At 49.4% G+C, this 24680-nt stretch overlaps 1 protein-coding gene across 2 annotated transcripts in view; it reads right to left on the bottom strand.

The window, feature by feature from the left end:
* Positions 1–11628: 11628 nt before the first annotated feature.
* ROR2 (receptor tyrosine kinase like orphan receptor 2) overlaps positions 11629–24680 on the bottom strand; it is a 218115-nt gene continuing 205063 nt past the window's right edge. Inside the window, exons 5-9 of one of the 2 annotated variants that reach the window (XM_082402945.1) lie at positions 24219–24346; positions 20086–20400; positions 18625–18870; positions 15544–15746; positions 11629–14122 (exon numbers count right to left, since the gene is read on the bottom strand). In XM_082402945.1, the coding sequence (XP_082259071.1) occupies positions 12677–14122; positions 15544–15746; positions 18625–18870; positions 20086–20400; positions 24219–24346 (2338 nt within the window). In that variant the 3' untranslated portion in view covers positions 11629–12676. The remainder of the gene's footprint in view (positions 14123–15543; positions 15747–18624; positions 18871–20085; positions 20401–24218; positions 24347–24680) is intronic. The other variant, XR_014247686.1, reaches the window with a different exon arrangement.

Genomic DNA, 24680 nt, shown 5'->3' on the forward strand with positions numbered 1-24680 from the left:
CAGTGAAATGATGGTGCCCACAGGGAAGGCAGACATCCAGGCGTGGGCAGTCTGCCGGCAGGGCACAGTGGCAGAATGCATATCCATGGACAGTGGGGTCCCAGGCCTCAGTGAGTCTGATTTTCTCACCAGGTAAGAAACGAAGTCAGTTCTCAATGCCTTTGACGTCAGAAGATGATGGCCATCTTTAGCTTTCTGGGATTGTGGTCAGATGGTCAGAGAATAGAGCCTGTGACATCTCTCCTTTGGGAATTGTATTCAGGTTGACTTTGTTGTCAAGCACATGGATTGATCATTGCAATGTGCCCTAAGATGACACATTGCCTAAGGAACAAAGTTTTCAAGTCTATTCCCTCAAGCTTGGGATTGCGCTACTAACATGCTCCTGTGTTTTCTTATGTTTTTCTGACTTGCTCTTTCAGTTTCTAAAAGATGCATTTACTGTTCCCACAATGGCTGTTTATTCCTGGGACTTGTTGCTCTGTGTATTTATCGGCCATGCCTGGTGTATACACATCTGTGGCTTCCCTGACATTTTCCACGGACCCCCTCATTTTCTCTTTGAGTTCTTTTGGCCTTAACTCCCACAGTATTTCACATTCACAGTGACTCCTGTCTTTTTTTCTTTGTGTTTTTATTCAATCTTTTTGACCTCAGGCAATCACTTCACCTTCCCGGGGGGAAGGCTGAGTGGGCTGAGGGTCACTGCCCGAGGAGCACAGTGGACACTCCTGGCTGTGTTTGGATGATCACCTGCCTTTTAGCAACTTAAGTCACTGAGGGGATAACTTCTGAAGGAACGCCAGCATTCAACATGCGTCCCATCTCCTATATCAATACAGGCATTCTACATTTTAATCGGAATGAAGACTAATATAGACATTTTCCCTTGGTGTGGGGAGGTCACTTTGAAAATCTCAATACTTTAATTTCAAGGCATTTGTCCGAGTCTTGTTTCCAACAATGCGTGTGCATTTGAATTCACACAGATCTTGACCAAGACCTCTGGCCACGGAGCCTTGTGAATGACAGCTTTATTACTTGGCAGTGCTTCAAGTCAAGAAGAGAGGGGTTTCTGGTGAAATGTGAAAATTTGTTCCCCAGGTTCCATCCCCAGGCATAGATATTGTGAGAAGGCAATCAGTGTGGGGTAGAGGAAAGCAGAAGGGTGTCAGAGTAGACCAGACTGGAGAGGCAAAGGAAAGTGGACCCAGAGAAAAGGGAGGGAGGACACCCAGATCACGCAGCTCAACAGAGCCCTGTGGGGGGTGGTGAGGGAGCCACTCACCTAGGGCTTCTCTCCACCACGCATGGCGGCCAGTCACAATTTTGTGCACGAGAGTGTTCTCCGCATTCATATAATTGTATTTAGAAACAGCTTAGTACTAAAAAAATCTAGAGTTGGACAATCTCGCTAGAAATTTGCCATGAGGATTTTAGAAAGAAAATCAGTCACTAGGCAAAGAATGACATTCCTGGAGGTGAATGGAGATGCACGTGCGTGAGTGTGTGCACATGTGCATGTGTGGTATCAGGCCACCTCAGAGACTCAAAGCCAATGGGGAGGGGAAGGAAGGGAGGGAAGGATGGTAGGGGGGAGACAGCAGACACTCTGAATTATGAAATTTGGGAAAGGAATTTTAGGAGGCCTTCTTGCTACTTTCCACGTCATCCTGTCTCTTGATTTCCTCCCCCTGTGTGCTGGAACACATCCTTAAGTGACTTCTTAGTAAAGGTTACAAATGAGATTGATGCTCTGGGTCCTCACTACAGTCTGTCCTGACACTTGATGGGAAGAGGAGTCTAGACACCTTACTGAGGGCCATGCTGGACATCATAGGGAAAATGGCCTCATCTGCATTCTACTGTCTACAACGATTCCATTCTATGATCCTGCCCAGCAAAGCCTAAAAGTCACCCAGCACCCCCCACCCCCACCCCACCTACTCTAGCTGGGGGCACAGCAGTGAATAAAACAGAGGAGAAAACTCCTGCCCTGGGACTTCACCTCCTGAAACCCTGCCTTTGCAGGTGGGTACTGAGGGCACCTGGGGCACAATTTTCTCCATTGATTTAGATTTAGATTTATGCCCCCCCCCTTTAAATTGGTGCAGCAAACAGCTGTCCAGCCCTTTTTTCTGACTGTGAGCTAAAATTATCTTTAGGCAAAGAGAGATAAGGATCTCAATGGATTAATTAATTAGAATTCATTTTCTAATGGCCTCTAGTGGCATTTGTCAGAGTTGCACCACTTCTGTTTGGGGGCTGAGGACCGAGAGAGGCTGAGGACACCCCCAGGCTGGAACCTGCTCCCAGCTCAGCTGCCCTGGGGGGGGGCGCAGAGTTCTGCTCGAAGGACGTAACATTCTTGCACAGCTAATCATGGGGGGGAATATGGGCTTCTTGTCCCCATAAAAATCAAATGACTCACCACCTGTTTCTTTCTCCCACTCTCCATGATCCTGAGATGCTAACCTCGTGAACTGGAAATTCACACTGTTCATAGGGATGCAAGTTTTTAGTAGTGAGAGTGAATTTCTCTGTTTTCCGCTATTCTCTCTTGCATGAGAGGACTGCCTATGTTGCTATACCTGCATGGTTTTGTTTCCAGTTAAAGAGGGCGAAAAAACCATCGCTGGCCACAAGAAAAGGAACTTTGAAGACTTAGATCATTCTTGGTCACAGTATTTTTTAGAGGCACATTTGGTGAGTAAAGACCAGATTTCTTAAACTACCCACTCCTGCCGAGGAATCTCCCCTCCCTGTGCTGTGTTTTCGTCAGAGAACTGAGCATCACAGATGTTAGAGAATGTAGTTTGTTGCTGGGTTTATCTACCTGGTTCTCTGCGTGATCCCTGCAGCAGGGACACAGCAGGCTTCCATCAGCATTTGTCAACAAATTAATCTAATGATCTCCCCTTGGATCAGTTTGGAGAGTAAGTATCTCCTTGTGATTTCTGTGGCCCAATCAGTAACATTGCACATGTGCATTTGCAACAGAGTGTTTCACCCACAATTAAATCCATAACTGCTATTCTAAATAACTGTGTTAACTGCAGTATAGCAAAAAGCAGAGCTTCTCTAATAAGCACTCTAGTTTTCTTGCACATATCAGGTTTTTATGCTAAGTTATTTTGACAAAAAATGCCCCCAAGGTATAATCAAGTTAATAAAATTTATTGAGAACACAACCTATGCAATGAATATGCATATTTATAGAACCTACACAATCAACCTCTTATCAGATCACTGTACCTCATAAAGTGAACATGGTAGATTGTATTTTGTAGGGAAAGCCGACTACAACTTGGCACTTGCCCTCTGCCTCGACAAGGATTAAATCATGAGCCACTGTAGCTGCTGAACTTCAACACTCCCTGAAAGGAGTTCAGGGTGGAGATCAGGAATGAGACACTCTGTGCTCTGGGAAAAACTGGAAGAACAGGTCTTTAGTTAGATGTTTTCAGGAGAAGATTTTATGAGCCCAATTCTTGCATCTCCTCGTATCTAGAAAAGCACTAAAATCATTAACGGTGACGTCTGCTCCTCCTGACTAGCGCCAAGCTTCTCCCCAAATGTGTGTTTGACTGCGTGTGGTCCCCCTTCACTAAAATCACATATAACACTGACCTACCCCCCTGCCTCTTTGGAGCAGTTTCTCAGGGCTCTCTGAGATGCTGTCTCCTGGGCTATAGTCCTCTTTTTGCCCCAAATAAAACTTAACTCATAACTCCCATGTTGTGTGTGTGTGTGTGTGTGTGTGTGTGTGTGTGTGTGTGGTTTTTTTTTTTTTTTTAGTTGACGGGAAGAAATGTGACATTTCTTATGCTTAGGAAATCCATACTGAAAGAGCTATTTTAAGGAACTAGAAATTTACCCTTATGGGATAATAATTAAAATTCGAAGAATATTTATCTGAAGGAAAAAAGGAGGGCTTCCCTGGTGGCACAGTGGTTAAGAATCCGCCTGCCAATGCAGGGGACACAGGTTAGGGTTCGGGAAGATCCCACATGCTGCGGAGCAACTAAGCCCGGGCACCACAGCTACTGAGCCTGCGCTCTAGAGCCCTCGAGCCACAACTACCGAGCTCACGTGCCACAACTACCGAGCTCACGTGCCACAACTACCGAAGCCTGCGCACCTAGAGCCTGTGCTCTGTAACAAGAGAAGCCACTGCAATGAGAAGCCCACGCACTGCAACGAAGAGTAGCCCCCGCTGGCCACAACTAGAGAAAGACTGCGGGCAGCAACGAAGACCCAACCCAGCCCCAAATAAATAAACAAATAAATAAATAAAATTGAAAAAAAAAAAGAAAGAAGGAAAAAAACCATTTGCTCTCCCTGGTGAGACACTAGCCTGGCAGATGGAGCCTCCAGGAACCCAAGTCTCCTCCACTCCCTCCAGGGATGTTGGGGGGCTCGGAGAGAACAGCTATTATGTTGCAGGAGCCTGTGAGCCCCTGTAGACTTGAAAAAGCAACAATATTGATATTTACTCTGAAAAAACATAGAAACAGTTTGTGCTCCCACTGGGCTAGGGAGACATTGTTCCTGCTTCTCTGTGTTGCTGTGTCTTCTTGATGTGCACTGTTGAAACAGCATGAGAAAGTAAGAAGGCAGTTGGTGGTAAAACACCCTGCCACTGCCACTGCATCTCACCTGGACCAAAGCAGAGGAGCCGGGGTGCAAGTGGGAAAGGCGGGTGTTGATGAGTGAGTGCAAGCAGGGGGACCCCCGGGTTCCGGGGCCCAGTCTGCGGGGAGAATCCCTCCACCTCCTACCCAGAGAAGAACTGCATCCTGGGAGGAGTAGGGCACTAGGCATGCAGTGGGTGGTCTTAGAAGAGAAGCCGTAAAGACGGCGTCTTCTTCTTATCTTTCTGCATCACAGATGGACCCCTTGGCATTTGGGTCCTTTCTCCGAATGTAGGGTTTTAGTGCAGAAAATAAAAGGCTCAAATTACAAAGAAAACATCTATATTGAAATTATCAAAATATTGAAAAAAAACCAAAATTGTAATATATGTGCTTCTCTATTAACTCGGTAGCAAGATTTTGCAGCAGGCCCCATAATGGGTGTCATCTTGGAGTAGTGATGTGGCATTTGCAATGTGATATGAAAAGAACTCATGGTGAGCAGCCATGAGCACGCTGAACACATCTTTGGGTTTTTTTCCTACATTTACAGTAAGAGGAAATGCTACATTTCAGTTAAAGGTTGGTGAAAATGAACATGTACTTTTCCCCACCCACGTTCACAGGCAGGTCAGGGGGTCTTGGGCACCAGGGTATGGCCCTGCCAACCTGTTCCAAGACCCAGGAAATGTTGAGATCTCCAGATGGAGGTAAAGATTCCAAAGAAACACTGCAGCCACACAAGCTCTAGAAGACAGTGGGTACCAACCCTGCCAGTGTGCCTATGATGGAGGAGGCATTTCTGTCTGTAGTTAGCTGCAAACGCTGGGACCCAATCTAGTGATGCTTGTGTGACCCTCATCAGTTGGCACAGCTGGGCTCTGCCCAAGGCCTCATTGCACAGAAAATACTGCTACCCATGGAAGACTTAGCCTGTTATTACAGTGTTTCTTGTTTAATAAACTTCTTCCTGAGGAAGTGGGGATGGTGTTTCCTATCTCATTCACCACTGAATTTAGCTAATGGTACATGTTCAAGAAATATTTGTTGAATGGCTATAGGAACAATTAAGTGAAGGGCATCTGGTGAGATTTGATGAACAATTCATAGAACTTGTCTGCAACCTTGATCTTTTCATGTAAGTAATGTCTTCTTTTGATAGTCTTAAAAGTTGATGGCTCTAATGAAAACAAATCACATGATAGCAAGTGTTGGAGAGCATGTGGAGAAGCTGGAGTCCTCATTCATTGCTGGAGGGAAGGTAAAATGGTGCAACCACTTTGGAAAATAGTTTGGAAATTTCTTAAAGAGATCAATGATTTTTGCATATGACCCAGCAATTTCACTCCTAGGAATCTACCCAAGAGAATGAAAACATATGTCCACATACGAACACATGCAATGTTCATAGCAGCATTATTCATAATAGCCCCAAAATGAAAAAATCCAAATCCATCAAGGGACGAATGGATAAGCAAAATGTGGTTTATCCATACAATGGAATACTATTCAGCAATAAAATGAGCTTCTGATGCATGATACAACTTGGATGAACCTTGAAAACATTCTGCTAAGTGAAAGAAGCCAGAAGCAAAATGCTACATATTGTATAATTCCACTTATATGAAATGTCCAGAAAAAGTAAATCCATTCAGACAGAAAACAGAGCAGATTGCCCAGGGCTGAGGAAGTGATGAAAATGTTCTAAAGTTAGATTGGGGTGAAGGCTACACACTTCACAAATTTACTAAAAAAAAAATCACTGCATTGTACACTTTGGATGGGTGAATTTTACGGAAGTAAATTATAGCACAGTTAAGCTGTTAAAAAAAAAAGCAGTGGCTCAGTCTTCTCTAAGATAACCAGTGGAGACTAAGTGACCTCCAAGATCTCTACCTGAAGGAAAGGAAAGTGCCTTCTCTGGGGCCCAGAAGTAACCCCTTGTTACAAAATGCTGCGGGTCTTCCCGGGTTAGATGCATGAGGGTGCAGTGCATAAGAGACTGGAAACAAGATAGTGGCCAGACATGCAAGGACTCATGGCTGGCCCTTCAGGTGGTCTATCTGCAGGTTAGAATGCCCGGCTATTCCCAGCCTGTAAATCGTTCAGACTCTGACTAATTTAGTGCTGTGGCTGAAGTACACCTTTGCATTATTTGTGGGAAAATCTGGCCATCAAATTGAGACTGGAAGTCAGCTAGCAGGAGGATGCTTCCTGAACACAAAAACCACCTTTCAGGCAATTTCCATGTTAGTCTCTTCAGTCTTTTCCTTGGGCTCCTATAGACTAATTTGGATTATTCTGCATATTTCAAAGTAATGGTGAATTTCCTTAACAAAATTCTATGGTTCCACATTATTAGTTTAGACGAGCTTTCCCCCAAACTGCTTTAGTGCAGTTTTCCAGTAAAGATCCCATGGTGAGAAGACAATCAAAATATAAAATGCAGCAAAAAGGTGACAATAAGATGATTGTTTAAACCTGTTCAACGCGGAACTGTCACAAATGGGGGCCGCAGGAGCACAGGGAGGGGACGGGCTTCCTCTCCTCCCCTGAATTCTCCTTTACCTGTCTGGACACCGTCTCCCTTCCCACTCTCCATCTAGACCTGAGAAATACCGTTAGTAGCTGAACTTAGCTCCCTGGTGGATGCAGTCGTGACCTGGGTTGGGGTGGGGGGTGAGTTGTCCTCCTGGGGTGGGAGGAGTTTTAATTGCCATGGGGGGGGTGTTGTTGCCATCCTGGGCCAGGGTGTGTGTGTGTATGTGTGTGTGTGTGTGGCAGTTGCCTCCTGGGCCAGGGTGTGTGTGCGTGTGTGTGGGGGTGTGGCAGTTGCCTCCTGGGCCAGGGTGTGTGTGTGTGGGGGGGTAGTTGCCATCCTAGGGCAGGGTGTGTGTGTGTGTGTGTGTGTGTGTGTGTGTGTGTGTGTGTGTGGCAGTTGCCATCCTGGGGCAGGGTGTGTGTGTGTGTGTGTGTGGCAGTTGCCATCCTGGGGCAGGGTGTGTGTGTGGGGGGGGGTAGTTGCCATCCTGGGCCAGGGTGTGTGTGTGTGTGCATGTGTGTGTGTGGCAGTTGCCTCCTGGGCCTGTGTGTGTATGTGTGTGGCAGTTGCCATCCTGGGGCAGGGTGTGTGTGTGTGTGTGTGTGTGGCAGTTGCCATCCTGGGCCAGGGTGTGTGTGTGTGCATGTGTGTGTGTGGCAGTCGCCATCCTGGCCCAGGGGGTGTGTGTGCGTGTGCGTGTGTGTGTCTGTGTGGCAGTTGCCTCCTGGTCCAGGGTGTGTGTGTGGGGGGGTAGTTGCCATCCTAGGGCAGGGTGCGTGTGTGTGTGTGTGTGTGTGTGTGTGTGTGTGTGTGTGTGTGTGTGTGGCAGTTGCCATCCTGGGGCAGGGGGCGGGGGTTGTGGTTGCCTTCTGGAATTCCAAAGAAGTGGTCATTTGGCCCCATCTCTCCCCTGGGTACTTGCATATTTCCCCGACGCCTTCCAACACACAAGGGCTGGTTTTGAGTCTACAGCTCTTGTGTCTGGACAATATTTTCCACTAAAACCTCAGCACTTCAGACTGGGAAAGAGAATAAACAGGGCAAATTAGTGAAAAAACAATACTAATGAGTTAAAAATGTTGACTTGCCCTGTCTTTCAAATAACACACATTAGAGCTGAGCCATGTGTGTTGGTCGCAGCCCCCCCTCGTCCACCTCACCCCAGCAGCCCTCCAGAGCCCTGTGGGCAGGCACTGTGGTGACCTCTGCCCCCTTACAACTCTTGCCCTCACTTGCTCGCAGGGCCACTGTTAGGAAAGAGCTCCTCCAGCAGACAAGCTCCCATCCACTGATAAGCAAAGACCCCCAAGATACACGGTTATGTGAAAAAAAGTACAGCAGAAAGCAATTTGTAGAGAAGGTTACCTCTTAATGTTTAAAAAATGGGATAAATATAAGAACACATTGGCAAGTATTCTTAGATATGCATTAAAAAACTGAGAGGATCCACAGTAATACATTTGGAGGTGGGGTAGCTGGGGATGGGCGAGGAACTTCCCACTGTGACTCTGAACTATAGGAATGTATGAGCTATACAATAACTAAACGGTTGAAACAAAACTGAAAAAGAAATAAAGTGCCACAAAAGATCTATTGTCTTAAGTGTAAACACCTGACACTCAGGCTCATGTTCTTCTCAGGGTGAGTGTCAGGTAGCCTAAATCCAGGCCTCCTCCACCTAAAGAAAGCATTACTCTTATTTCAAAAGCTAATTACTGAGAGATATGACCTGTCATAGGGCTGTGAAGGGAGCAAATGAATGGATGTTGGTCCAGTGGAGTGAGGAAGAACTGCAAGGTGTCATCCTGGAAGACAGTGTTGAGCCCAAGCTTTGAACTGTTTGAGAGCCAGAGAGAGACATGAGGATTAGGAAGCTTGGTTGTCTACTAAGTAAAGAGGAGTGACACCTTGATGACAGTGATCCACAGCAAACTGCTATCTGCAAAGACTGACCAGTAACTACTGGACACGTCAGTAGTCAATAAATACTTGTTGATTAATTGACATTTAAAAGGAAATTATGCTTGGAACTGTTCTGTATCTTGTTTCTGGTGGTAATTACAACCATAGGTATTTGTCAGAACTTGAACTGTACATTAAAAAGGGTAAATTATACTGTGTATAAATTTTTAACTTAAGGTATAATTCAAAGCAATTATGCTGAAGAGATCTATTTATTTGATAAATGTGGCTAAATGTATAGGTAACGTATTACTGTGAGAAAAGAAATTTGGCCCTTTGAAAATAAATTTGTACATAATAGGCAAAAAAAAAAAAAAAAAAGCTAATTACTGAGCACCCACTAAGTCCCAGGACAAAAAACACTTATAGTCTCTACTACTTTGGGGACTGATGAAGGAAAACAAGGGCGTGAGCTGGGAACAGGTCTGATCTTGGAAAGGTCACATTGATTTCCAGCAGCCAGGTTGCGAGGAGGACCTCTGACGTTAAGTTACTTTGACACATCCTCCTCCTGAAAAGTTCATCTCAAAAAAGATTTTCAGTGTTCCCGTCAGAAACTCACAAACTGTCTGAAAGTAGCTACCAACACTGAATTGCGAGGTGGAATTCACCCAAAGTGAACACTTTTAAACAAGTGTTTCCCTGTTGAGAGACCCAAGAGATTTGTCTTGATTTAGTGGGAAGTATTATATAACTGTAACATTGAGTGAAATATCCTAAAATTAGCACAGAAAAGTTCGCCAGTGCTCTGACAGACTGTTTCAACAAGTATTGTATACCAAAAAATATAAGGAGTGTACAAGGTGTTTGTGGCTTTGTATGGCTTGATTAAAACTAATTACACTTAGGTGACTTTACTGAATAGGTGTGAAAATCTCCCTCTTGTGGGTATAAACAGGGACAGGCATGCGGCTGGGTAGAAGGTACGAGTGACATTTATCTGAATCGTGCGGCTTAGCTCTAAAATCAGTTGTTCTGGAACATGCCAGTTAAGTCACTTTTGTTCAACTGCATCAACTTTAAAGGCTCAATAATCTTCCTAAAGATGCATCAAGATTTTACAATTAGAATGAGCTGTAACAAACACATGTTATTTCTAGCCAAAAAATCCCCCAAATCAAAACCTCCCCCAAGTCAGCCAAAAAACCCTGTGTCTCTCCGCAGAATCTCTGCTGCTCATTCTGCGGTTCTGCCCGTGGCCCCGAGCATGATGTTCAAGTCTCGGGGGCTGAGTGATGGGAAACTGAAGTGGCCGCCCACCTCCCTGACTGCATCTGCGGAGGCAGCAGCCAAAGGGCTATTTCCCAGTTTTTACTCTTAGGTCTCGACTGAACAGTTAAACCATCAGGTGTACAAAATTAGAGATAAACTCAAGTTCCTCTTTCAGATCAGTGGAAATGAGAAGTAGCTCCGTGTAAGCCTGAGTTCTTTGAACATGCAATCCAGACCACGCTTGCTGGTAGAGGGGCTCCGAGGGGCTCCGAGTCATTCACATTACTTCCTTCTACCGAGCAGGGAAGAGTCCCTCCTGATTTTAGGATATACACTGAGACCTTTTATTTGTTTGTGTGTGGGGCTCTACCTGTCAGCAGCGCTATGCTAAAGCAGAGGAGCAAGGGGTGTACAAGATGACCTGACGTGCTGGAGAGCCAGGGTGACCCAGCGGGTAGGATCCAATGGTGCTGTGCTTAAGGGGCTTTCACCATCAGGACCCTCTGGGCTCTTGTTAGAAATGTACTTTCTTGGTCCAACCCAGACTTGCCTGGGAGCGGGGAGGGCAGTGCTCATTTTGTAACAAGCCCTGCAAGATGTTCTAATGCAGGCTAAAGAACGAATGCCGGCGGATGTGAAGCGAATTCCTACCTGAGTCTTGCGTGGCCCAGGGTTGTGGACCTACTCCATTCAACACGGAAAACCACCCAGGCCATGCTGGGAGAAAGGGACCCGCCCGAGGGGCAGCAAAGGCCATTGGCTGGCTGGCAGAAGCATCTCCAGGACTCACCCAGCCCCTCCCCTGACTGGCAGCCCTGGAGCCACTGACCCCGCAGGTGACCCCGGTCCAGGTGTACCTGGACTCAGCTGGCCGCGCTGCCAGCCGACAAGGGGATGCAGGCAGCTCTTAGCAGGTGGTGAAGGAGGCCCAATCTCCTTCACTCTCTCCCCCTCCAGCCCTGCTCCAGGGCCTTGGGAAGAGCCAGACTCCAGGTCTAAAAACGGCAGGGGCTCTGGGACCTCAGGAGGAGAGACGTTTAAAACAAAAGACCATCTTCACGTCATCTGCGGCTAATCCCTGCCACAGACCTTACCGAGAAAAGCAATGCAACTTGTTCCCATCATTTATCTGTCAACGTATATCCACATTCAAATGGAGTCGCTGGTCCTGGATGAGCCCCCTAAACCTCAGCCCAAATCATCACCGTTGGGCGTCTCCGTCATCCGGCACCTCCCGCTGCCTGATGTCCTCAGGACCTGCAGAGGGCAGACCGAACCTTCCGTTTTGCTTTATTGGATACACCAGGTGTGGGAGTTACAAGTGCGCCCTATGCCGTGTGTCGGATGCAGTGTGCCCGTGCGCCTTCTCTCATAGGAGCTCTGAAATGAACTGACCTCGCTTACGTATGGTACAAACACAAGCAAACCAAAGTACAATCAGGTGGCATCCCAACGTGGGTAACGTAAATGGTTAAATTACGAAGTCATTATTTTAAGCTCAAAATTCTTCAATGAAAATGGCATACAAAAATCATATAAATTACATTTAAGGTCTGTACAGGCTTCTAAAAAAAAAAAAAGAAAAAAAATAACAATACTGTGCTCTGTACAATATTGCCTTCTTTGTAACATTCCAAACCCCCAAAACACTTTCCCTTGAATTCCAGAAAACTGGGCAAAATACACATGCAGGATAATTAAAATCATTTCACAAAAATACAAAATCGTGTGGGTTTCTTTTAAGGCACATTTCGTTTTAATACGGAACTCCCATTCCAGGAGCCCCTTTCTCATCAGACTCTGACAGGCGGCAGGCGGCCACGTCCTGTTCCCACTCATCTTTGGTGGCTGAAGGGAGACTTGCTGGTGGGCGGGGGGGTAGTAGAGAGAAAAGCAGCCTCCTCCATCCTCACGCAGCAGCCCAGTTGCTGGGCATCGCAAAGCCCAAGGTCCCACCTCACTGCCTTTCTGCAGGCCTGTTTTCCCAATGTTTGGAAATATTCAATCCCTATGCAATATGGAGGGAAGATGCCACCTAATTTCCTTCAAAGCACAGGCACTGCTCACGGCCGACTGACCTCCAGGGAAATGGAGGTGGCACTGGGGGTCACCATGCGTCCTGCTGGGTTACCACCCCTGCCTGGTCAGGAGCCATTGGCTACAAGACCCTCCAACCAAGCAGGTGGGCACAGCGCTGCTCCGTGCACGAGAGGACGACAGAGGAGGACTTCGCCCAGGGAGACTGCACTCCAGCCCACTGGTACCCGGGGCGCGCTCCTCAGGGAGGCCCAAGTCTCCCCCCAAGCGCCCCGCGGCCCTGCAGCCCTCAGGCTTCCAGCTGGACCTCAGACTCGTCCATCTGCAGAGTGTCATTGTCTCCCAGCAGCTCGGTCTCGGGGACGGAGCCGTCCTCCTCCTCCTCTGCTTCCTGCACGGGGCTCTGGGCCACGTCTTCCGGGACATTCTGCGTGTCCTCAGTGCCCTCCGAGAGCAGGGCTGCCCTGTCTGCCACGGACGTGTTGGAGGGCGCGGTGGTGACGTACCCCGTGCTGGTGGAGCCGCTGCCGCTGTGGTGGGAGCCAGGCTTGGGCACCATCTGGGCGGGCACCTGCTGCGGGGCCATCTGCATCGGGATCTGGACCGGGTAAAAGTTGGGCAGGTAGGCCCCGTAGGCCGGCACGGGCTGGTACCCATTGACGGGGATGTAGAGCTGGGGAGGGGGCACCATGGGTCTGATCTGGCCCTTCATGGGGATGAACTGGGGCTGCGGGAAGGGCTGGGCCTTCTGCTTGGGGCCCCCGTAGCGCGTGTTGCTGACATTGCTGACGGGGCTGGTGCTCAGGGAGCTGGTCTGCGTGACGTTGCTGGCGCCTGAGGTCTGCCCCGAGCTGTTGTAGGTAGACAGGTTGCCCCAGGCCCGCAGCCGGCTGTGGATGTCCTTGAAGCGGGGCCGCCGGCTGGGGAACTCGTGCCAGCACTCGATCATCAGCGCGTACACCCAGGCGGGGCAGTCGTCGGGGCAGGGCAGCACCTGCCGGCTCCGGACCATCTCCACCACGTCCTGGTTGGAGTGGCCGCAGTAGGGCTGCAGGCCGTAGCTGAACACCTCCCACAGGAGCACGCCGTAGGACCAGATGTCCGAGTCCACAGAGAACTTGCCGTACATGACGGCCTCGGGGGACATCCAGCGGACGGGCAGCAGCGCGCTCCCCGTCAGCCTGTAGTAGTCGGCTGAGTACACTTCGCGGAAGAGCCCCAAGTCCGAGATCTTCACGGTCAGCTTGTCGTACACGAGGACGTTGCGGGTGGCCAGGTCCTTGTGGACCACGTGGTGGCTGGACAGGTACTCCATGCCCGCGGCGATCTGCGCCACCACGTGCACGAAGTCGGGGGGCTCCAGGGCGGACTTCACCGTGCGGTCGTCGTCTGTGCTGCCCACGTCCGAGTGCGGCGAGCGCATAACCAGGAACTCGTGCAGGTCGCCGTGCGAGCAGTAGCTGAAGATCATGCTGAGGGGCTGGTCCTTGGTCACCATGCCCAGCAGGCAGACAATGTTGGGGTGCTGCAGCCGTGCCCGCAGCAGGGCCTCGTGCCGGAACTCCTCCCGGAGCGGCCCCTCCGCTTTGTCCTTCAGTGTCTTGATGGCCACGGCCTGGGTCTGCTCGCCCGGCGCCGGGCCGAACAGATGCCCTTTGTAGACCTTCCCGAACCGGTCCTCCCCGAGCTCCTCCATGAACCTCACCGTGGACAAGCTGATCTCCTTGAGTTTGGCCTGCCAAGAAGAAAAGCTCCGGTGAAACATTTCTGCCACCGAGATGCGAGACGGCAGAGCTGAACAGCTGGGAGGGCATTCTGGGGGGGCGGTCCTAGAGCCGCCCACCAGCCTGGGCTTGCAGAGGACCCGCCAGTCCCACCCGGCCCAGGCTCAGCCTGCCCCGCACAATGCTCTCTGCTCTTAAATGTGCTCTGACACCATGAGGCTGCCTGAAACCTTCAACAGGGTCCCAACCAGGCTGCAAACAAGGTCCCCACCCCAAAGATACCATTGCAGACTATATGTGTGAGGGTGTGTGTGTGTGTGCACACCTATGTACACACCCCAGCCATGCTGAACTCCGGCTGTCCCAGGTCACCCTCCCAGCTGTGTCCCCCACTTAGGGCCTTTCCTGATGTTCCCTGCTATGCGCCCACCGACAGGCCCAGCCACCACTGTTCATCACAACAGGATGCAATGTCTATTTCCCTTGAACCCTGAGGTGTGCTTCCCCTGATCTGAGTCATTTTTAGAGTCCGGGCCAGCTGCTCTCCACATGTGCCTCCAAGGGCCTGTTTTGCTGCTTCCCCTTGATTAGATTCTCCAGTGGATGCCACTTGACAGAAGCACCACACAGGTGAAATCGATTTGAACCTGGCGTCTCTCAGCCTCAACAACTTCCCGCCCCTTCTGTGTGCCTGGCCCCTGTCCTCGGAGGCTCTCCGAACCCAAGGGAATCTGTGCCCTCACCTGCCAGCCCTTCACCCGCAGCGAACCCTCAGTGACTCCTGGCTCCTGAGCTGAATGAGTCCACCCTGCCCTCTTCACAGCCTGGATGGAAATGATTTTCCCCCAAAACTCTCACGTAATGTAAATGCCCCTTCCCTGAAGCTAGGTGGGCTGGGAGGGACCTTCTCCTGTGATACATTTCAGGGTGTTCTCGCTATCCTAAGAACTCAGGTTGGGGGTGGTCTGCCCCCCTACCACCACTACAGGACTGTTGCTGTGCCCTTCCCTGTAAAACAAAACAAAGCAAAACCAACCCAACCCCAAACTGACCAGAAAACAGGTCCTCATCCCTTAAAAATACCATATTGACCCTCAAGTGGTGGGGCTGATCTGAGCCCTTCTTTTGTGTGTCCTCCTGTGGGGACAGCTGAAGCACAGCAAAGTGAGGACAACTCATTCGGGCCCATGCTGAAATGGCTGGTCTCCGTCGAGGGAGAAGAGTGAAGTCCAAACACACCTTCCATATACTCCCTAAGGACACAGACGTCCTGGTATATTTTAGAGAAGAAACGGCAAAATGAAAGGACAGTTTAAAAGAATTATGTGCTGTGTATCAAGCAAATTAAGAAACCTAGAATTGGAGGTAACCAATCTCCAGGTAGAGGTTAAGCCTGGGGGAGCTGCCTCTTTAAATACGGGGGCACAGAGACCTGCTTATGCTGGTTGATGAGAGGCATTTCCACGTCCTGGCTGGGTGAGGCCATCAGCTGCCGCCTCTGGGGCGTGGAGGAAGAAGCCTTCTGCTTATTCCGGCACATGCAGACCAAGAAGAAAAGGCACGCGATGACCAGGGGAATGGCGATGCTTGGTACCAAGATGTACAGAATTCCCATCCTGCTGCTGTCTTGGGGGCCTGTGAACAGCAAGGCGTTCAAGAGTTTTCTGAAAACATCCTTGTCTGCAACTCGAAGTTCTCCACCATCCCGCTCCCACCTCCAACTAAAATATTCAAGCACAAGTAGATAATCGGTAAGTTTCACAAAGGGACAAAATTATAAACCAAACCTCAAAAAAAGTGATGTACCCAAAAACGCACATCCCGCTAAACATGTGCGAGACACAATCTAGAACTGCCCAGCACGGAAACAAAGAGGAATACAGAGCTCAAAAAATAAACGAACTCTAAAGGTCTTACAGTAGCAAACAAACACCACCATCACATTCCCTTCTAATTTGAATACCGCTGGAAATAGGTGCTCTGACTTTTCATCTTTACTAAACTCGATGAAACACATGGGACACGCTTGTCCTCCGTGAAGGAAACTGGATACTGGCTTTAGAAATGATCCTTTTCTTCATTCAACGTTTTAGGGTTTTCCACATTTTTGTACAATGAACCCATATTCTTTTAAGACAATAATTAAAAATGCATTTGATTTAAAAGAGCACTGGTAGCCAATGAGTTGGACCCAACAATTTGCAGCAGGGGCAGAAAAATTCTTGAAAAACAACGGTAAGATGTACAAACGGTCTGAAGCGTCCAAGTGTTTTTCCTTCCTTTTTTTCCACGGTGAAGAGCAACGCTCTGTCTCCCCCTACAGGATTTACAGAAAAGCACAGAGGGCCCCAGGCTGCAAGGCTAAAGCACGGCCAGGAGCCCTGTGGGCAGCGCTGCCCTCTGAGGGAGAGTTGAGGCTTCCGCTCTGTGATGTGGAAGGCAAGTCCTCCAAAAGGCCCCTCTCCCCACAACAGTTTTCACCTTAACCTTGTGAATGATCACATGGGACTTGGGCCTCCCTATGACCAGTGGGTAATGAGCTTTCCATGTGAAAGCAAACAAGTGATTTCTGGTCCATGTGGTCCCCAAAAGAGCTAATTCAGTTCTAAAAATCACCACTATCACCACCATAGTAAAGAAGCCTTGTCCCAAAGCCAGTCTTGCCCCGCAGCGTCCAAAAGAAGATAAAAATCAAATACAACCACACACACACAACTCTCCTGACCCCACCCCGGAGGCAGATATTTTAAAAGACTCAGGGGCAGTGGGGATTCTGGGTCATTTTTCACGATTAGGGCTAAGGGGAGATTCCAGGACCCTCAGGCCAAGGTGAGAGATGTGACCACCATCCATAGGTTTGTAAACCATTAACTTTTATCATTACCTTTTAAAAATCACCAACAGAACACATGCTTATTAATAATTCTATTGACATCATTAGAGAAAAGTGAATGTTTCTAATAACTAATTTCACCAAAGGCTATACCATTGTTAGTAGGTTGGTATTCACTTAATTTTTTATGTATATATTTAAGTTGAACATGAAATAACCAATATTCAACTAATTTGACATACAGAAGCAGCAGTTTCATATAATTTTTAAAAATAGAGTTTTAAATGGAATCACATCATTCATGTTTTCCTGCTCCTGGTTTTGTGGCAGAATAATATATCTCAGGCCACGTTTCTCACAGAACAGACAGCACCAGGCACTCTGCAAGAGCTGCACACTGTCCCATGGTACGGATGTACTTCAATTATCATCCAACCCCTTGTTGGTAAACAATTACTCTGTTTGTCATTTAGCTGTTAAAAGTGATTCTGCAACAAATATCCTTGCATTTCTGCCCTTTAAGTGCAAATATTTGTGCAATATCAGATTCCTATGGCATTGCCAGGTCAAAGAACATACATATTTTTCTTTATGATTTGATTCATTTTTAATTACAAAAATAAAAACTGCTCATTGTAAAAACATCTTATGTTTTAACATATCTGTAGGTCATGGGAAATCACTGCTGAAAGTATGACGTTTATCTTTGCAAAACTTCTTCCATGAAATATAGGTGCATATGTGTGCTCACTCACATACCCTTCACTCATTTTGTTTCTTTTATCAGAAAGAAAGAAGGAAGGGAGGGAGGGAGGAAGGGAGGAAGGAAGGAAAGTGAGAGAGAAAGGAAAGGGAAGGGAGGGAGAGGAGGAGGATGAAAGAAAGACAGAGAGAAGAACAGGAAGAAAGAGAAACCAGAAAGACGTAACACAGCTATTGCCCTGCAGCTTGCTTCTTTCCCTTAACAGGTCAATATGAACATCCTTCCTTGCAGGAAATTTTTTTAAACAACTGTAGCATTCCATTGGATAACTGTACTCTAATCTAATTACTAAACTTTTCATTCTTAAAATTTATTCCTGCACAGAGATAATGATGTCTGTAAAATTTGCAGCCGTGAACTACAAACTTTTCTCCTGGTCATAATTTAAGACAGAAATTGCAGGGAAAACAGTTAAGAGATTTAAGTTCTATTTTCTCCTCACTCTGCTAAGTCTCTGTGCAAAAGCTGAGCAGAGTGGGAGGCCTTGTGCCCCAACTACAGATGCTGGTCTGAGAAGCTGGTTGTAACTGTAAGGGGAAGCATTTCCACTAATAGTGGGAAATGCATGACAATGTTCATTGGGAAACAAGAGGCCAAATTGAATATCCCAGGACCACACATGGAAAGAGGGCTGACAGAAGGGCCCCCAAATGTAAACAGTAGTCTCTGCTGAGTGGTGAAATTAGAGGTGATTTGCACATTCTTCTTCAGACTTTTCTATGACTTAAAACGTCCTATAATGACCAGATACTACTTTTACAACCAGCAACAGCTGTATTTAAAACAAATAATCATGGTGGTGAAACTCGGGTGTGGGCAGGGGGGCTCCCAGAGCTATCAGCCTCCCGGTTCCACATCATCACAAAGTACACCCCACAGTCAACACTTTAAAAAAAAAAGAGAGAGAGAATACATACTACAAGAGGGTACGTCACACAGTTCCATGCGTACGTTTTTATTCTGCGTGAAGCACCAGGGGCCTTCCATCTGCCCTCCAGGGTTCCGGCAGTAGGCGTGCCCTCCTCCGAGCTCGGGGAAGTCGGCGCTGGTCAGGCGGTGGCTGTGGGGATGCTGCAGGGCCCACGGCTGGCACTGGTGTCCCGACTTGGTGGTGCTCGCCGTCCCTCTGTAATCCGTGCCTGAGCCGTTGTAGCACTGATGGTCTGAGAGAGAAGACGCGTCAGGAGGCCTGAAAATTAAGAGGAAGCCGCCCTCCTCTGGGGGTCCAGGAAGCACCCTTCCTCAACTATTCCAGAAAGGAACAACTAAGCCACTTTGCCTGGATGTACCCACACTGAAATTTCCGAAAGACCAAAGAGTTTGACATCGCTTCCAAGGAAAGCAGCATTAGACGTAATGACTGAATACAGTCCCAGGCCCACAAATTAAATGGGTGGGTGCACCAGGTACATATATGGGGAAAATAACTGGTCAGAAGTTATTCTATGACCCTGAAACACCTTTGGACTCACCAGGCACCCCCATTCCACAATGACGATGTCAACCCCAGCCTCACGTTCACTTGCACTAGAAGCAAAACCAAACGACGCAGGAGGGAAGAGAAACTCCCAGGCCTGGCCCCCCAGCCTCAGTAAGGACGCGGCTCTGCCTCCTGTGCGCAGAGCCCCAGGCTCACTCCTCTCCGGGTGGGGGGACCCAGGGCCTCTCTGAGCCACACCTGGGGTGTGTGTGTGTTGAACACCGGTTACACCGTGCTTGCCGTGTGCAGGCACTGTTCTAAGAACTTTCTAAATACTAACTCATTTCATCTACATTCCAGCTGCTGAGGTCAGTAGTTATTACCCCCGTGTAATATGAGGAAACTGGTATTTAAGCAACTTGCCTGAGGTCCCATGGAGTCAGCCTGGCAACCCGGATTTGGACGGCGCAGTGGGTCTGCAGACCAGGCTCTGACTGCCCTGGTGAGGAGCCCTGCCGCCCACGGGAACCCCGGCCTCACCAAGGAAGTGAATATTTCCCAAGCCTGGGAGGGAGGCGACCTCTTCCCTGGGTCCCCTCCCCTCAAGGAGGGCCACAATCCTAGTCAGCTGCTGAGAGGTGCTTGTGCACCACAAGGCAGGCTTGGAAGCAGACCCTGCCTCCCCCAAAGCTCCTCACAGCTTTGGCGGCAGACGCAGAAAGTCCTCCCATCTTACAGAAGCCAAGTTTGTGGCTCATCGGGGTAGAGTGACTTACTGGGGACCCACAGGCAGGCAGGGCCAGGAGGGCTGTGCAACTGGAACTGGACAACGGCGAGTCCCCATCCTGCAACTGCCCTACCGGAATGGGGACCGGTCTGTGAGACTTCCCCGGATGGAACGGGGTCCCCAGGCTCTTAGGAGGCAGGACCCCGGGCTCGGGGGCGGGCAAGGACTCACAGCGGCCCAGCCTCTCAGCCGGGATGCCGATGCGCATGCAGTTGGCGGCGTCCGGGCTCTCGGGCATGGGCAACGCCTCGCACTTGGGCAGCTGCAGCCGCATGAGGATGAGCGGGTTGGAGCGCGCGATCGTGTACTCCTGGCGGCACAGGTCGCTCTCCAGCACCTCGCACTCGTCCCGGCACAGCTCGCGCGGCTTGGGCGCCCGGGAGCGCGCGTCGCACAGCGGGAACACGAAGTGGCAGAAGGACGGGATGGCGAACTGCGAGCACTGGTCCGACAGGTGCGTGGAGGTGCCGATCATGGTGAAGGCAGCTGCGGAGGCGGCGAGGCCGGCGTTAGGGTGGGCTGGGCCCTGCCTGGGACCAACACCTGCCTGGCAACCCCTGCCCGGCGCCCCTGGTTCCATCTCCAGCCCTGGCTCCCCACTCTGCCCGGGGCCCCTGGTCCCACCTCCTGCCCAGTCCCCCCAAACCTGCCCGGCGCCCGTGGCCCCCATCTCGTCCGTGCCCCGCCGCCCCCCACCCTCCACCTTATCTTCTGCCAGCCGCAAGAGGCTCTCACAAGAGCAGGGCCCCAGGGAGCACATAGGCCACCCAGGTTTGCACCAGACAAAGAAGGTCCCTGGTGCCAGGGCTTCATTTACAAACATCAAAAGCGAGACAAGAAAGAAAGAAAACTAGGCCCCAGATCTCATCCACTAGATGCTACTTCCATGACAGGAAGATTCTGTTATCAGACCCAAAGCACTTCCTAAGGTCCTGCTATGAACTGGCTCTGCAAGCACATGGCGGTAGGTAGAGCTGTGGGCTGAGTGGCTTCTAGAAGGAGAGATTGGAGCAGAGGCACAAGGACCACGCCTTGGTCCTCCTGACATCTCAGGGCCTGTGAGAAGAGGGGGGGCCTGGCCAGGGAGCAGATGACCCAGGGGATGGAGACAGTGTGCCAGAAAGATGAACGATCCGCCCTGTGACATGCAGCCCAAGGAAGAGTAAGATGACAAATGGGGGTGCAGGGGAGTCCCTCAGGTGGAGTCTGGGGAGAGCCAAGAGACTGCTGGAGGAGATTTTAAGCGGGGAGAGGGGCAGGGCGTTGTGATAAAGGAGAGCAGAGAAGCAGGCTGTCGCAGGAGAGTCTGGAGCCAGGGTGGACTGGCTTGCTTTCTAGGGGCAAGACGTCACAAGATGGAGCCTGATGGGAAGAGCTTGACACCTGATGCGGAGAAGGGAAGAGGGTGGGAGCTGCAGACACAAAGTCTGGGCAGGTGAGCGGGAGCAGAGTTGCCAGTGGCAGGAGGGAAGGTGTGCACTCCAGGCGCTCTCCTCAGGGCTGTGGCAGCCAGGGTTCAAAGGAAAGCATCAGTTGCCCCATACATGCCCACGCCAGAAGGCCCACCCCACTTTGACCTATGAAGGACCTGCTTATAAGGATCTGATCTTGGACAGCTGGAGAAAAAGAGGCACCTCTGCCTACACACCCTGCTGAGATGGGGAGGAGGAAACCAGCGAGGTTGGAATTTAGTTCCTGGGACACCCCAGCTCCACCCATGACTTGTAGTGCCATGCCCAGTGTGGCCAGCAGGTGGCGCTGCTGGCACCCATTCCCCACACAGCCCCCCCACCACGCCCCCCCACCCCAAGGACCCACCAGCCACCCATGGCAGGCATTGGGTTAGATGAGCTGGCATGGGAGCCCAGTTCTGGCCCTGCCCTGTCATTTACTACCGGGTTGTCAGTCACTCAGTCCTTTCTGGGCCTGGGTCTTTATCTGTCAAGTGATCTGTCAAGGCCACACTTTGGGGAATGAAAGCCCACATGGAGCCAATAAAATAGCACGTGAGATGAATGGTCCACGAGGGTCTGGTAACAGGCTGTGTCCATGCGCTGCACGCAGCGCTGGGTTCCGGGCACTCTGTAGTGTGCTGCTCACATCATCCTTAGTCCTCTGGCCCCTTCTGGACAATATTAAAATTGAGGAATGGAGAGGTAAGAGGTTAAGGTGCAGGGTCTCTTGGAGTTGGCTGACGAAACAAGTTTGAACCCAGTTCAGTCCCATCACGTGAGCTGGCAACTGACTACCAAGAGGGTTGTTGCCAGTGTTGGCCTTGACCCCCAGGCAGGGAAAGACCTAAGAAAGCCAAACATGGCATTGCTTTTGGGTTACCAACTGATAGGATGTCAAGGCTGACCCTTTTAGGATTTCTCCTACCCCCGCCCCAGAACCTATCATGTGAGGGTTTATTTCTGAAGGATGGTTCTAGGCACCGAGGAGGTCCAACCATCATGTCCCCACTTTTGTTTACACCCAGCACATCACTCTGATGGTTCTGGGGCCCATTCCTGGGAAGCTTCCAGAGTCCCTGGAATGAGTTCTGACAAGCACGCTCTCCAAATAGACTATCTCCACAACCAATGCAGTCTCTAAACCTCAAGTCAGTCAGTCTAGAGCAACTTCACATTTATTTTTTCAAAAATACACAAATGTAGAGAACCCTCATTCTAAACTTGTACCTAAAAACTATTATAAAAATGAGTCTCCTTAGACATCTGATTTGTTAATCCTTTAAACAACTCCTGAAGAAATAATTGAGAGACAATCTTGTGCCTTGAATCAGTGTTTGCCAATTACTGGGATATAAAATTAATTCTGGAGTCTGTGGGTAGCATTTTAAAAGATGATTAGAACGGAACAGAGAATGTCAGAGTGCATGGTTCACATTAAGGCTGGAACCAACTTTTTTCTTTAATGAAATAAAACTGAAGAGAAAAATCAGAGTGCACTGCCTTTGTTCAGGGCAAATGTTGTTTCCTGTAACCCATTTCAGTTCTATGAAGTAGATGTATATGTAGACTAAGTCACGATGTAAAATATACTTTTTATTGATACTGTATGTTGTGGTCAGAAAGTTTGAGAAGTTCTGCTTTAAATGGCATAAGAAGCTTTTCCAATGAGAGATACCAACAATTTCAAAAGATTCTCCCATTGGACCAAGATAGCACCTTCCAAGATCTCCAGGTCCCATTACTGCCCTTCCATTCTCACTGGACACCTGGCCCTGTCCTCAGGGGGCTCTGTAACCATGGGCCAGGCAGGCCCCTCTGTGACCATGACCTTAGACTCTCCAGACTGTGGGTGAAATACAAAGCCAGGGTTGACCTGAACTTAGAAGGACATCAGTGTCACCTATGTGAGTTTCTACCTGGGGACCTCCTTTGTGCCCTTACCAGGGCAGTGCTTTGCCAGCCCCTCCACAAATCCCTCTAGAATCACCGGGAGCCCCACATCGCAGGTTGGCCGGGGTCAAGAACCACTGTGCAGAGGATGTAGTTCAACTGGGACACCTGCCATCTTCACAAGATCCTCCTTGTTCCTTATAGAGTCCAGAGAGAAAACGTTTGGGCTTGTGGGGAGAGCAGAGAGAGGTGGAGGGGGGCTTTTTGGGGCCTTGGTCTAATTCATTTTCTCACTTCTCAAGGGCTTTCCCCCAGGAAGTCCTTGACATCAATGTGAGGACTAAAAACCAACCAGAGACAGTAACTTCTACAACGACGGAGAACGAGCAGCTTCACTCCTAAATGATCTGCTCCATTTCTCACACAACGGAGAAGGTACCCAAAGACCTGGCTATGCCTGGAAACCAGGGGCCTACGGGGGTCTGAGTTCACTGCAGTGTCCCCAGGCACAGCCGATGGCCTGGAACCTCTGTCCCCAACAGCTAAAATCAGGCCCGGGCACCGTTTAATCAAGCGTAACTCCAAGAAGGCAGAAGAGTCAGGAAAAGTAGAACCAAGAGTGAATGTGGCAGGTGCCGGCCTGGCCACGCGGTGAGGACAAGACAATGCAGGGCTTCGGATCCACGTGGTTGACTTAATTCAGTGGGTTGGTACATTCTAAGCAGACTGTACTTGCTAATTTTCATATACAAATGGGAACATTTTAGGATAAACCGCGGTGGTAATTGCAACTGCTTCTGAAAAAGGCCTCTGACTTTCTCTTGCAGGAGGCAGGGCACAGGGACTCACTGTCCAAGGTCATAACCAACAAAACACGCAAGTGGGACTGAAAACGCACCAGCGTGGCGACAGGCAGCTGCGTGTGTGCTCGCGTCTCAGAACAAAGGGCTGCGCTCCTACCTGTGATTCGGTTTTCAATCTCCCCCTGCATCTGGAGGGAGTCCACATAAATGGTCCGGTTCCCAATGAAACGCGCACAGGCGATTCCCCGGTAAGGCTGGCAGAACCCATCCTCGTGGTAGTCGTCTCTGGTAAAAACACATGGTGTGTAAGTACACTGGAAGGTGTCAAATATCCCCGATTTTTTTTTTTTCTTTTTAAATTCAGCATCTGATGATCTAGCCATCTTGTCCCTTGGCATTTACCCAAATGAATTGAAAACTTCTGTCCACACAAAAACTTGCACATGCATGTTTATAGCAGCTTAATCCATAACTGCCAAAACTTGGAAGCAACCAAAATGTCCACAGTGAATGGATAAACTGTAGTACAATGTAATATTACTTAGCACTGAAAAGAAATGAGCTATCAAGAAAAGACATGAGAAGACACAGAGGAAACTTAAATGCACATTACTAAGTG

The sequence above is a fragment of the Balaenoptera borealis genome (genome assembly GCF_965194805.1).
Source record: "Balaenoptera borealis genome assembly, chromosome: 8".
In the NCBI taxonomy this organism is placed as follows: Eukaryota; Metazoa; Chordata; class Mammalia; order Artiodactyla; family Balaenopteridae; genus Balaenoptera; species Balaenoptera borealis.